The following is a 15,543-nucleotide window of genomic DNA, read 5'->3' on the forward strand; positions in this document are numbered from 1 at the left end:
CTGATACCAGTATTTGACATGGCTTCTCCAAATTTAAATCAGCTAGGTTGAACAACCTTCTGAAATGGGTACCACATTTCTAGAGACTCCAATTAGAACGAAGCAGATTAACATTAAACTTTAGTATCAATAGCATAACTGAAACTTTAATGGCCTTGCTGACTGATCTAGCTGACACAATGATCTAGTTATTTTTTTCAGTGTACTAATTCTCTGCTGACAATGAAGATATCCTCTGTAATATTTACATTTACTGATTGTTGTAGCATACAGTGAAATTTAACAAAACTAAGGCTATAGTTTCAGGATTCCTGACAAGCAGAAAGCTACATCTGTAAATCTGACAACATGTGCCTAACATGACACTCAGGTCAGAAATGTCACCATTTACCAGCTGTTATTTCTATTGTATGCAGAAAGAATATGGCACAGCGGCTCAATCATAAAGGTGCATGCCTCATAGATCAAGGACCTTATCACTAATTCTGACATAATAAAAATAATAACAAAAATAATAATAATAATACCCATTGGTTAAGCCAGCTAGGCCCACTAGACAAAACATACCTTTACAGAGGTTACTTTAGTGCAATGTTTGGTTAATTGACTCGCTTAATGCTATACATAAGGCAAATAAGGCCTGAGGGAATCAAACACTGTTCTACAGGAAGCACAGGTAACAGCCTTAGTCCTCTGCACAAACTGCAGTTACTGAGTGCAGTCTCCAAGTTCCCCAATTGTCTCGGGAAGCTTTTTATACGTACTACAGCTTCCCCCCTACAAAAAGGTTGCCTAACTGACTACTGTAAAATGACCAATTTTACAATATATATTCAGCTTTGTCTACGTAACTCAGATCATGTCTAAAAACGTTAAAAAAATTCACAGGTACAAACAATTTGATTTGGCAGGCAACTTACACGAATATCTGAGTCCACAATGGTCTATAAACGTCTTTTATCTTGTTTAAAAGGTTTGTAATAAGGGTCATTTTGAAGACTGCTCTTTCAGTTGACATGTACTTTCCAAACAAAGATCCTCTTTAGCAGGAAATGATGATGTATGAAAAACTCAATATTCATACTACCACCACACTGGGAAGAAAAACTCACCTTGGTGTATTTTTTCATCATAGACCTTCATATGCATTACCAAGGTCGTGTTGCTGCGAAGTACTCGAATATCGGTCCCATCCTTCTTATTGCACATGCCTATTTGCTCAGATGCCTGATCTGCCCACCAGAGCTTATCACCTGAAAGAGTTTTCAAAACAAATAAAAAGCAAGAATAATCAATTATAAGGCAAGATGCAAATTACTACATTCAGCTCTTGCTGCAAGATGTTTAATAAAGCTAAGGATTATTATTTTACTAACTCAGTATACAGAACACTTCTGCCTATTGGAGAGAAAAAAGAAAGACTTTTCTTGCAGTAGCCATAACAATAATATGGATAACTCTGACTAGCAAATGTATACAACTCAAAAGAACAGTGATGTTTGGCACAGCTTCTTTAGTTTCAGTGAAGGAAAACTGTAGAGATGTAAGCTACTTCACTAAGTATGTAAGCTACTTCATTAAAATACAACCTGTAGTAGAAACAGAATGAGAAACTCCAGTCTTCACCACAGAATCACAGGCACATACGACTTAGTGATGCCAGAACATTTCCTGGATGTTATACACATTTCAATAAGCAAAAAGCTTGACAAACATGCAGATGAAGAATAACATGGCTAACGCACAGTGTCTGCAAAAGAGACACTCTTAAAAGGCGACAGGGAGTTACAAGCTTCATTAGTGCAATGGTGACATGCAGCATTGAATAGCTTTTTTTCGTGTTTGTGATTACAGAAAATTATACACACTGCAAGTCTGACAAGGCCACATTTCAAAATAGGTCCATCATGGATATCTCTAAGATGCAAGCCAATGGAATTATGACCAAGGAATCTGCAACTTGTGTCTGAATGGGGGGGTGGGTCTGAAGATGGGAGGTGGGAGTGAGCAATCAAACATAGCACACCCACCCATCTTTGGGGGTGGTATTACAAAGGGAATTATTACAGATGCTGGGTGGAGACTGGAGGAACACACTAACATGTCCTTTAAATTAAGGATTCTCCTGGCAGAATGTCAATAGAAGCAAACAACATAAGCATGCATTTAGAAGTCACTTGTGATTATGCATGAAGGCCAGCATCCCACAGCCCGCAGTTCAACCCTATAAAAGGGAGGGCCATTAGGCAGACACACACACACACAAAACTTGTTGACAGTTATATACAGTTGTCAAATGTCAACAAACTTTATCACTAATGCTTGTAAAATAAAACTCATTACCAACAAATTAAAAAAAAATAATAAAAGCAACAAAGCATTTTCCCTGGAAAAGGGATATTCCCCACAAAATGTGTGATTCGGAGTGTTATAACAGGTGGGAAAATGGAATGAATGGGTCAAAGGGGTCAGATGGTTACCATGACTAGAACCAAAAGACACGCTCCACCTTCTATTTCTTTGTTCCAGAGATTCATCCTCCAACTCCTCAGGCTCTAACTCATGAAAGCCACTACCTAAGCTTCAGTCATGCCTCCAGAGCATGCAACATCCTTCACTCCACTCCAAATCTTTATATACTTTAAAAGATTAGTGAAAGATGGACTAGTTGATGGTATTTCCAAGACCACTTTGGGTAATAACCAACTGCTCTTCTAAAGGGCCACCTTGCCTATTTGGAAAAAAAGGTAAGGTTCTGTTAAGACCAAAAACTGAAGCTCTAAGTGTCCTGGCAAATTAACCTACTTCAAGGAGAAATAGCATCTATGATGCAAACTTGACAGAGGCTACAATTTTAAAGGACGGAAATATAGCTTCTCTGTAACAAAGATGAGGAGGGAAGATAAGTCCAAATGGGTGGAGAGAGATGAAATGTTTCACTAGCATATCCTGGGCTAAGGCCACATCAGGCAAAATGATAAGTGGAAGCTGCCAAACTAACTTCAGAAGGAGGTGGCGCAGACTACTTCAGATTATTGTCTTACATGGGTCTATCACTTCCTGAGAGAAAACTACTCATGGGAACAGGTCTGCTAATACTACAGATGGTAAATCTCTTCTGATAAGGAAAGCAGGCATGTCTCACAGAAGAGTTTTTGATACAGCAATGAAGACTTTTACAGCCCAAAGTACAAAATAAGAAGTTATGTACTCACCATAATGTTCCATCTGAGTAGTTACACTTCATTTTTCTGCAACCTGTGGGAATTCGGATCCATATCGAATCAGAGTCGGCAACTTTTCAAGCATCTGCTTCGAGCTCCAAGCTCCTCCTGCTTACCCATAACCCATCACCATCTCCTACCTTTCCTAAGATCGAGTTTGCCACTACTCAACCAATCAGCAACTCAACTTTATAACAAGCCCTGAACAGGTTCGGGGGAAGGAGGGTGGGATGGTTGCAGAAAAATGAAGTTTAACTACTCAGATGGAACGTTATGGTGATTACATAACTTCTTTATCTGAAGTAGTTAACTTCATTTTATCTGCAACCTGTGGGACAGAGTCCCTAGCTACTCAAACTCCTGGGAGGCCCTCATGGAAGGATTTCCTGAGCACTGCAGAGCCGAAGGATACTCTCCCTCTGCAGATTAAATCCAATTTATAATGAGAAATGAAGGCATGTGACCTTGCCCAGGTTGCTGCCACACAAATATCATCCAGAGGAACCCTAGACCAAAAGGCAGCAGAAGTCACCACAGATCTGGTAGAATGAGCTTTAACAGGACCAGGAGGGGACACAGACCTTTGTCTTTATAAATTTGCAAAATACATTCTGTAATCCATCTAGCTAAGGAAACCTTGGAGAAGGCTTTGCGCAGAAAAGGTTTAGAAAAGGACACAAATAACTGGTCAGACTTAAGGAAGGGTTTTGTTCTACGTAAATAAAAACAAAGCTGTCTATGAACATCTAGCAAATGGAGCTTATATTTACCCTTGTTCTAAAAATTTGGAAAAAAAACAGGCAGGTTACTTGTTTGATTAATGTTTGATTCAGAAGCTACTTTTGATATGAAGGAAGGGTTCGTGCGGAGAGAAACCCTGTCCTTATGGAAGATCAGGTAAGGGGGCACGGCAGACAATGCCTGAATCTCAGAAACATTCCTAGCTGACGTAATGGCCACTAGGTAGGCTGTCTTCCAGGATAAGAACTTCAAATCTACTGATGCTGCAGGTTCAAAGGGGGGAGCAACTAAAGCCTGCAGAACCAAGGTAAGGTCCCAAGGAGGAAATGAGTCCTTAATTGGGGGACGTAAAAGAAAGGTGTCTTTAAGAAAAGCCTTACACATTCTAGAAGAGGCCAGGGCATTCATGTTTTCACTGACACGGAAATTCGAGATAGCTGCCAGTTGCACTTTCACCGTGGAGGAACTAGCCCCTTGTTGAAAAATATTGGCTAAGAAATCCAGCACTACAGGAACAGGGGCTGTAAAGGGATCCAGGTTCCCCTGAGAAGCCCAAATAGAGAATTGTTTCCATTTACTGTGGTAAATCTTCCTAGTGGAGGCCTTATGGAACACCACCAAAATAGTTTTTACTGAAAATGAAAGACCGGGAGTCCTGGCAATCAAGGGAACTGGAACAACCAAGCCATCGGCTTGAGGCTGTCCAGGTTGGGTGACAAGTGCCCGAGGGATGAGAGATTAGATCTGGGCAAGGATCCAGAATTCAAGGAGGAGCTAGAACATGAGACCAGAGGAAGGGGAACCACACCTGATGAGGCCACAACAGGGCAATGAGGATCACTTTGTACCCCAGTCGGAAGGCTTTCTGAAGAAACTTTGGAATGAGAGGTAACAGGGGATAAGCATACAGTAACCCGGGAGGCCAAGCATGGACTAGAGCGTCTCTAGGGTGATCCCCTGGTGAGAGGATCAGAGCGACTGCAGCAAGGCTGACCCCACGGAAGGAAGATCTCCTCCGCTATTGATTGTTTCAGAGACCACTCATATGGCATTAGAATCGCCCGACTCAATCTGTCCGCTAAAATGTTGGAGTGTGCCGGGATGTGCATTGCAATCAGAAAATGAACTGGTGGAGATCACCCGCACCCGCACTCACATGGCCTCGCAAAACAGAGGGTAAGATCTGGTTCCTCCCTGTTTGTTGATGTACCAGACAATCGACATGTTGTCTGACTGAATTGCAATAGTCCCCGGAGGAAGAACAGTGTGGAAGGCTTGCAATGCTAAAAGCACTGCTCTCATCTCCAGAACATTGATATGCAATCTGGTCTCGATCTGGGACCATGTGCCTTGACCCGTCCTCTCCAGATAATGCCCCCCACCCAAGCAGGGAGGCGTCTATGGTCACTGTGGCTTGGGCTGTGGGTGAAACAAATGGGCGTCTCGCTAAGATCTCTGGTGACTGGAGCCACCAGGGAAGTGACGCCCTGCAAGCTTTGCTGATTTGAATTGGATATTCCATGGGGAGATCTAGCCAAGACCACTGTATGGCCAGAGTCCACTGAAGAATACGCATGTGAAGACACACACAGGGGAGGATCGAGTTTGCTACAGCCATAGAGCCTCGGACTCGAAGAATGTCACCTGCCTTTGGTAGCCTGGGCCAAGAACCACTGATATACGGGCCCGTAGGCTCTGGACCCCATCTGGAGTTAGGAAGACTTTCAATTGAAGGGATTCCAGCCGTGCCCCGATAAAGTCCAAGATCTGCACCGGGTCCAAGAGGAACTTGGAAATATTGACAGTGATCCCTAGCCGGTCTGCAAGATGAAGGAAGGAGTCTCTGGCTATGTAAAGAAGACACTTGGTGGAAGTAGCGAGGAGACAATCGCCTAGGTAAGGGAATACCTGAATTCCCTGAAGCCTCAGGTGAGCCGCTACGACTGCCATTACCTTGGTAAACACCCTGGGGGCTGTGTTGAGACCGAAGGGTAAAACTCTGCCTCTGAACTGGAAATGATTGGCTCCTAGCTGGAAGCGAAGGAATCTCCTGGAGCTTCTGCGAATCTTGATGTGGTAGTAAGCGTCCTGGAGGTCTATCGAGCACATCCAGTCGCATTCTCGAAGATAAGGTAGAATGGACTGTAGGGTGACTGTCTGGAATTTCTGCTTGGCAACAGCCAGGTTCAATGTTGACAGGTCCAAGATGGACCTGAGGTCCCCCGTCATTTTTTGGCACTAAAAAGAACCTAGAGTAAACGCCTGATCCGGACTGATCTGGGGGGACAGGCTTGATAGCTCGTTTGCGAAGCAGCTTGGAAATCTCTACCGCTGCCACCAACCTTTGAGCGGTTGGGACCTTTAGGAGGCGCGTTGGTTGGACGGGTGAGGTAACAAATGGGATGATGTAGCCTCTGGATATTATTTGAAGCACCCAACAATCTGCAGTTATGGACCCCCAAGCCGTTGGGTGCAATGATGATCTTCCCTATACTGTCTCCAGAGTAGGACAATCGGGCAATCCCCTTAGGGCTGCTAGGTGGGGGCCTGTCTGAGAAGGTCTCCCTAAACCCAAAGTTCCTCGGCCCCTCTTTGCCTCTGGGGCGGCATCTGTCCTGTCCCCCTCTGCCTCTAGGGGACAAGTTGTCCTGAGAGTCCCGGGAAAACTGTGATTTTTGGAACCACATCTTCTTTTGCCCTCTCTGATCCCTAGAAAAGGATCTTTGAGGGCTAGAGAAGCAGACTCCGATGGCAGACAAAGTCTTCCCATCCTTTTCGCTCTGGACAAGGATGTCACGTAAGGTCTTCCCAAAAAGAGAAGAACCATCAAAGGAAGCATCTGTGAAAGATGCCTTGAAGGGGTCTGCGAACTGACACAATCTGAGCCAAGCGTGTCGCCTCATAGCCACGCCATTCCCAGCCGCCCTAGCTTCTCCTTCCGTAGCATGGGAAAGGAGGCGCATAGACGTGCCCGATACTGATTTCAGAGTTGACAACTTCGCGGACAACAGACGCTTATCCTCCGGCGACAAAGACTCTGGGGGTGACCCAGCTAACTCCGTGACTAGGTCTCGCTGCAGTCGTATAACGTCTGCCAAATAGTTCAGCGCTCGGATGGAAAACATCACTGAAGAATATACTTGCTTCCCAAATCGATCCATTGCCCTGGACTCCTTGTCCAGAGGGTGGGCTGAGGAAATCTCTTATGCCAGTTCTCTCTTGGTGGCTGCTGCAACCACCATAGCATCCACAGGGGATCCTTTATGCCAGGCCTGTCTGTCTGAGGGTGGAGAGAGAATTCTGTCCGGGCATTCTGGTATTGGCTCTATGGTGTCAGGCTCCTTCCATGCCCGCGTGGTGTAAAGATCCACCAAGGGATCCACAGGAGGGGACACCCAGGACGTAGATGGGCCAGTGAACACCGACTCATCCTTAAAAGGTTTTGGGGCTGACCAACCTCCCCTCTGGCGGAGGATCTCCATGATGTCTCCAAAGGGTGGAATCCAAGAAAATAGGCTGGGGTCTCAATCCTTGGGAGATAACCCTCTCCACCATGTCGTACGCCGATGGAGAGCGTACCTCCTTAGCACTCAACAAGGACGAAGCTCTCCCCAGGTCCGCCGTGAGGATCGGGGCCGAGGCAGGAGTAACCGGAGCTCCGAAGGAATGGCTCAGATCCAACAAAGTTGGAGCTGAAGACACCTCCATTCCCTCGGATCTGACTCCCCGTCCTCAGCACGAGGTTGGAGGAACCATTGGCACCGATCCACCAGCTCTGAAGATCCTCGGATCCATAAACCCCAAAACCACAGGCCAGATCCGGGAAGGAGAAATTGGATGAAAAAAGGGCATGGAGGTCCCCCTCCAGAGGGATAGGATCCTGGCAAGACTCCCATCTGGATTTGGGTCTGAATAAATCTTATAATCCTGTCCATATCCAATTCCCATAGACTCCGAGTCGAGCGTGAGGAGGTGACCAACTCAGATCTGGCTGGTCGTTGCAACGACCCAGATGAAGGCCTCGGATCCAAGTGCTCCATCGACTCTGGGGAGAAATTCGGGGAGTGGAGCCGAGGAGACGTAGATCCCGACACTTTGGAAGGCGGGCTAGGGAAGGGCTCCTGCTCTGGATACTGTTTACGGGGCCTATCCCCCCTCTTGTCTCTGTCCTTGCCTTTCTTCCTGTCTTTTTCATTGGCCTCCCCTTCAACAGGTCTAGTGGGAGGATGAGTCCCAGCCTGAGGGGGAGGCTGAGCAGCTGCTGGAGGAGCCAGTCGATGAGTCTAGAGAGGAAACCGGTATAAGGCCTTTTGCAACAAGTTTGGCCTTCCTTTCTTTCCAGGCCCTGGGGTTAAATCTGGTGCACACACTGCACTGTACAGATAGATGGGGAACACCCAGGCAAAACAACACACAGAGTGTGACCATCAGCCGATGAAAGCTTATGGCCACACTCTGTGCATTTCTTAAAGGTAGGTTTTGGCTGATCAGTCGTACTACAAACAGACACAGCCAACCTACTTAAGACTGACACACTAAACACTCACACCTAAGAGGTAGGGGAGGGCCTGCACTAGACTACTTTACAACAAACTTTTTTTTTTTTTTTTTTTTTAAAACCGACGAACAAGCGATTGGGGGAGGAAAGGGAACTAAATGACAACACACACTCACTATCTGGAGAAAAAAATGACCAAAAAAGGCACTTACCAATAACCCAAGACTTGGAGCTACAGAGATCACAATGCTGATGCATGAAGTGGCAAACGAGATCTGGGGGAAGGTAGGAGATGGTGATGGGTTATGGGTAAGGGGGAGGAGCTAGGAGCTCAGAGCAGATGCTTGAAAAGTTGCTGGCTCGGATCCGATATGGATCCAAATACCCACAGGTTGCAGTAAAATGAAGTTAACTACTTCAGATCAACAGTTTAGTTTCAGGACTTCAAAAACAAGACATTTGGCAATGACAGCTAGACACTTTTTCAAGTAGTACATCTACATATTTAAAAGTTATTTGACTGCTGCTTTGTAATACAAGTTAATTAAAGATAAATCCTGAAACCTTAGGATATGCAAAGTGGGAAAAACAGTTTTCCAAGTATACCACCATTCCTTTTATAAACCACCATTTTTGTTGTATACTACCAGTCAATTGAGAGAGAGAAGTTTTGCTTTAAGGAATTTTTTTACAAATAAATTTCCAACTTTCAGTCTTACAGGGATACAAGTACAAAGTTTCATTACATAAAGAAATGCATTAAATAAACTTCCTTTCACATCTTTCACCCTTAAAATTTTAACTTCTTTTAAGACTGAAAACCTAACATTTTGTACAATATGTAAAGTGACTGGAAATGAACTCACTACACCACAATTCTTCTTTCTCTACGTTTTGTCATTATTATTTTCATTACTCACTTATTTACTCACTTATTTTCTTGTATATAAACTTCACAACAGACATTACCATGTAAATCAAACACTGTGCAACAAGTAGCATCTCACATAACATGAAAAATGCTGCCACTAATATTATGTACTTTACGGGACATTGCGACTTCACTTCTTAAGTACTTTTCTGACATCAAGACGCTTTTGTTACGCAGTAGTCTCATTTTAGAGCATTAAAAACAGTCAGGGGGACCACAGTAAAGCAGTAGGAAGCTGCTAAACACTTCCTCCAGATTAAAGTGCTTAACAGAGTGAGGGTTATTTAAACACTTCAGTTAGAATGAAGCATTTTAGCAGCTTTTAAAAAGATGTCTTCATTTGCCACCACTCTTCCATGGTGATGGTTCTTTGTGAAATAGTCATAAGTGTGCTACACCTTTCAAAGCTTTAGAACACACAGTGTTCCAACTCTTTTTTTCTCTAACGTCTGTAGTACATGGGAGTAGGTAGAGGTCCATGCACCACAAAAAATTACGACTGGATCTTTCTGACCATAAATCTGCAGTTATGTGCTCTCAATATGGACGTCAAGGTTCTTCTTGAGGTAAATTTTGTTACATCCATAGCTCAAACACACAATATCATTATGATCGGAGACCCAGACATGATCTACTATATTCTGCACTTTGAATTCATAACCTTTGGGTTAGCCTCTGCCTAGCGACCCAAACATCCAGCCAGTATACAAAAGCTTTAGTCACTGCAAGGTATGTGGGATGTCTGATGTTGGCCGTAGGGTACGTGAGCCATAAAAATGACATCTGCACGTACCTTCCTCAGAATGTACAGTTGTGTACACTTACCATAAATGTAGATGTTAGAGTGTATTCACTGTTGCAATCATCACACTTGGGTTATCTGCCTGCAGGTAACCCTCAGTCAGCCCGAATACCAGAGTCTTAGGATTTCTGCGTCGGCTGCTGTTGCCTATTCCATGACATCAGGTCGTCAGGGATATAAAACATGCAGCCGACGCCATTACATCAGTTTTTCTTGCCCCAGATGTCAAGAGTTCACAAAATAGGAAGCTATTACTTGGTGTGGAACACCTCCAGTAAAAAGTAAACACCCCTGCCATAAAAGATGGCCATAAAGAGGATAGGTAGAAAGGATATAGAAAGCCATGGGGCTGAAGGGAGGGAAACCAGGACTGCAACAGTGAATACACTCGAACATCTACATTTATAGTGTACACAACTGTACTATGTTCTTATTGTTTCACTGTTGCAGTCATCACACTTGGGTTGATTCCCAAAGCTGAGGAAGGGTGGAGGCAGTCAAGAAGTGTTAGGGGTGGCTACCAGGCCTTATAAGACTGCTGTAGCAAATCCAGCTCTGGATTTAGAAAAAATAGGTAAGTGGTAATGCTTGGTGAAGGTGTGTACAGAACTCCAGGTGGCAGCTTCCACAATGTCCCTGGCAGGGGCTCCCCTGAGAAGTGCTGTAGAGGCTGAAGTAGCTCTAGTGGTATGAGTTCTGATCCCCAGAGGGGTAAGGTTCTCCATGCTGCTTGTAGCAGAAATGGATGCAGTGTGCTATCCATTTAGAAATGGTTTGCTTTGAAATGGCCTTGCCCTCTGCCCCTGTAGCAAAGCTGACCAGCAGCTGGTCAGATTTTCTGAAAGGCTTAGTCCTGTCAAGGTAGAACCTGAGCTGTCTTGTGCACGTCCAAGGAGTGTAGGATCCTTTCCACTTTATTCTGAGAATTAGAGAAAAAGGTTGGCAAATGGATGGATTGGTTTAATGCCACACTGGATACCACCTTGGGCATAAAGGAAGGGTTAGTCCTGAGGGGAAACCCTGTCAGCATGGAAAATAATGAAGGGCTGCACCACCATTAGTGCCTGTAACTCAGACACTCTTCTTGCTGAAGTAATAGCTAGAAGTAAGGCTGTTTTCCAAGAGAGGAATTTTAACTCTGCTGAAGCAGCAGGTTTAAAGGGGAGGGGGGTGAGCTTCTCCAGTACAAAGTTAAGGTCCCAGGTCGGGGTGGGAGCTCTCCTAGGGGGCCTTACATTGTTAGCTCTTCTCAGGAACTGTTTGATGAGAGGGTGAGAAATGAGAGGAGGCTCAGTGTTATAATGAGCTGAGAATGCAGAGGCATTAATCTTAATGGATGAGAAGGATAGGCCTCTGTGGAGCAGCTCTGTTAGTTAATCAAGGATTTGAGGCAAGCTGGACACAGCTGTGTCCTTTCCTTGAGACGGACTCCAAGAACAATATATTTTCCACTTTTCAGCATAGGGTTTCCTAGTACTAGGCCTTCTGGCCTCAAGGATGACGTCCAGCACCTGTTTTCTGAGGGATTGCTGGTGGTGCATTCAGGGAATAAGCCAGGCTGCAAGGTTTAGGGTTTGCAGCTGTGGATGCAAAATCTGTCCCTCCTGCTGAGACACAGCAGGGGAAGTGTGTGATGTAGGTGCCAGGGTGGCACTGCTGTCAGACTGCATAGGAGTGGGTACCAGTGCTGGCGTGGCCAGTCTGGTGCAATAAGAATTGCCCTTGGCCTGTCCTGTTTGATCTTGAGTAGTACTTTTGAGAGGAGGGGCAGAGGAGGAAAGGCATAAATTGAGAGGTTTTCCCATGTAAAGGATGGGGCGTCCACCTTCCAGGCTCTGCTGTGAGGGTTCCTGGTGAAAATTCTCTCAACCGGTGGTTTTGGTGGGAGGCAAAAAGGTTCACCTCCGGTGTTCCCCACCTCTGGGTTAGAAGTTTGAATGAGTTGGGTTCCAGTTTCCACTCATGAGGGTCCAGTAGATTTCTGCTTAAGTCATCTGCCAGTGAATTTTGCTTGCCTGGCAGGAATTCAACTTGTAGGTGCACTTGGATACTCAAGGCTGTGTTCCACAGAGCCATGGCTAGCCTGCAGAGTGGGTAAGAATGAGTTCTGCCCTGCTTGTTTATGTACCACATAACTGTGGTGTTGTCTGTCTTTATGAGAAGCTGTCCTGGAAGGATAAGGTATTTGAAGACTATCAGAGCATTCTGTACAGCTAGCATTTCTTTTTGACTGATATGCAGGGGAATTTGTTCTGGGCTCCATTTGCCTTGAATGCATTTGCTTGTCATGTGAGCCCCCAATGCATATTCTGATGCGTCTGTTGACAGGGTTTGGGAGGCAAGGGGTTGAGTGAAAGGAAGTCCCTTGTGGTTGCATGCTTCTGCCCACCAAAGGAACTCTGCCATTAGACAAGGTATGATAGGAATCACTGTTTCCAGGTCCTGAGAATGTTGACACCAGAGACATTTTAAGTACCACTGAAGCTTCCTTATATGCAGCCTTGGATACGGAATTAGCAGCATGCATGAGGCCATGAACCCTAGGGCTTGCAGTATTTTCCTTGCTGATAGCTGGGTTTTGTTGGCCATTAGTTTGAAACAGTTTGTCAAAAGGACCTGCTTTTCTGGAGTGAGGAATGCTAACTGGGAAGTTGTGTTCAAGCTTGCTCCCAAGAATACAATTTTGTTGGCTGGGCACCAGTTGTGATTTCTTTTCATTGATGGTGTATCCCAGTGAAGTTAGAAGTCCTTTTACAAATGCCAGGTGCTGAAGGAGCAATTCCTGACTGTCCGCCTGAATCAGGCAATTGTCCAAGTATGGGTAGATATGAATATTTCTCTGCCTGCAGTATGCAATGGCTGGAGCCAGGCATTTTGTGAATACTCTGGGTGCAGTAGATAAGCCAAAGGGAAGTGCAGAGAACTGACAGTGCATGGAGCCTGCCCTGAATAGTAGATATTTCCTGCAAGACTCCCTTAAGGGGATATGCAGATAAGCTTCTTTTAAGTCTAGGGTGACTAACCAGGCATCCTTGGCTAGTATAGGAAGAAGCTGTTGGAGTGTAAGCATTTTGAATTTTGGGACCACCAGAAAGGTGTTGAGAATTGATCAATCCAGGATAGGGCACCAAGAGCTCTCTTTTCTGGGCACCAGGAACAGTCTGGAGTAGAAACCCTGTCCTCTTTGTTCTAGTGGAACAGGTTAATAGTCTTGATATGGCGAAAGGAAAGTACTTGCTTTTGAGCCTCTGCCCACTGGTTTGGAGGAAGGTCTGACAACCCGTTTGGAGTTGGCAGTGAGTGGAAGTAGAATCTGTATCCCTGGGATACAATGTTTAGAACCCATCAGTCCTGAGTAATGGACATCCAGTTTTTTGCAAGAAGGGCAAGTTTTCCTCCTAGGGGCGCAAGTACTTGGGCATGGCTGGGAAGGATAACTGAAAAGTTATTGTGAACTTTTTCCATATGGGGGTGGCTTACCACTCCCTGGTTTTGAGGTGGAAACACTTCATTGTTTAGATCTCTGCATACCCTGAGACTGTAGTCTTGGTGGTCTGTTTCCCCTGGGTTTGGACTGAGAAGGCTTGAGAGGGACTGGAAAGGACCAGTTTTTTGAAGGCCAATGCCTACTGAATCTAGGTGGCTGCACTTCTAAGAAATCTTTGACGGTTTGCATAGATTTAGCTTTTTCTTCCATCTTTTTAATTACTTTTGCTTTTTTGTCAAACAAACGCTCATGATTTAATGGAGCACCTAGCAATTTTGCTTTGACATGGTCAGGCAAGCCTTGTTCCTTTAGCCAAGCATGGCTTCTCAGTACAGACCCAGTGACAACAGCCCTGCAAGATGCTTCTAAGGCATCAAAGCCACACTGCAAAGTAGGTTTACTAACTTGGTTTGCAGAATGCATTAACTCTTGTAAATTTTTACTTTCTGCACAATCTGGAAGTAATACCATTTTTTGTTTAATTAGTTCCATAAAATGTTGCTGGTACTTCAATGTATGAAACTGGCAATTCAAAGCCCTGATGGCAAAAGTTGCAGAGGTATACACCTTCTTACCCCATCTGTCCAAAGCTCTAGAGTGCCTGTCTGAAGGGGTATGGTTTTAGGCTGTAGTAGCCTTAATGCCTTTAGATCCCTGGGAAATGGTCTCTGGATTCACAGTAGGATTCTTAGAGAGAAATTTGTGAGAGTCAGGTACTTTGTAGTACCTGTCAGGTTTTCTAGGAGCTGGTGGTAAGGTGGCAGGAGTAAGACTGGACTCCAAGAAGACATCATCTACAACATCCAGGACAGGGGGTATAGCTAGACACCTGTGCTGAGGCAAATCTAAAAATTCCTTGAGTCTCTTTTTGGACTGAGGGTAGTCCCGGCATTCCCAGCAGAAATGCTCTCTTAAGGTATGCAAGGTTTCACCAAAAGAAAAATCCTCTGGAGAGGAGGCAGAGGGAATGGATTCCTCTGCATCTGAGTCCTCATAGGTAGATAAGGGTATGTCCTGGTAATCAGAAGGATCAGAGTCATCAGACTCCTGGTCTACAGAATCAGAAGGAAATTCAGTTCTTTGTCTTTTGGGAGGGGAAGGCTGGCTTCCCCTAATTACAGTAATAAAGTCTTCAGCCATTCTAAGCATTTGTTTCTGTGGCCTGGGAGCATGTGCTTTGGCCGTCGGTTTTCTAGGCATAGTGCGAACTCTGGGCTTGAGAGACTCGGTAGTTTTAGTTGGAAATTAAGTTGACGGTTTAATATGAATATCAGTAGGTCAGAATACAGCCTCAGAAGCTGGTGCCTGCACAGCGGCTCCAGACCCATCCAAGAGAGAGACATCCGCAGTTTCCACAGTCGAAGAAGCATCTCACGACATTCCGGACTCCAAATGGGTCTTAGCAGAGACATGTGAATCTGTAGAAGCGGGCATCAGGGGCTGCAAAGGCGCCTCACTGAATTCTGGTGGACTGGTGACTAGCTTAGCGGAAGTGTTGTCGGCAGTTTTTAACCTAATGCAGTCTCTGTCTCTGTCTTTGTGCTTTTTCGGAAGATCGGTAGTCAGATGGCTTACCAAAGCCATTTCGGAATACGGAGAACGAGAGCGAAAGAATTTAGCTACAAAAAATAGCCAGACGACGAATGGTTCGGGCATTAAACAAGGCACAAAACTGACAGCGAGGGATGTCATGGTCTGGGCCTAAACAGGTGACGCAGGAAGAATGAAAATCTCTGTGAGGTATTTTCTTTCCACTGGCAAGACAATTGTTAATTTTTTCTGACATCGGTTAGAGCAAGAAAAAGAATCGCCAATAGGGTACTTAGCTTTAAAAGACTTCAGGTCTGAAACTTGAAAAAA

General features: G+C 44.9%; 1 protein-coding gene across 1 annotated transcript in view; it reads right to left on the reverse strand.

Annotated features, from left to right (window-relative positions):
* LRP1 (LDL receptor related protein 1) overlaps nt 1-15,543 on the reverse strand; it is a 2,772,300-nt gene that overhangs the window by 1,229,278 nt on the left and 1,527,479 nt on the right. The window contains exon 33 of the mRNA XM_044083629.1: nt 1,113-1,253. Coding sequence (XP_043939564.1) covers nt 1,113-1,253 — 141 coding nt within the window. The remainder of the gene's footprint in view (nt 1-1,112; nt 1,254-15,543) is intronic.

The sequence above is a fragment of the Protopterus annectens genome, chromosome 9.part0 (genome assembly GCF_019279795.1).
Source record: "Protopterus annectens isolate FY-2018-M chromosome 9.part0, PAN1.0, whole genome shotgun sequence".
NCBI lineage: Eukaryota > Metazoa > Chordata > Ceratodontiformes > Protopteridae > Protopterus > Protopterus annectens.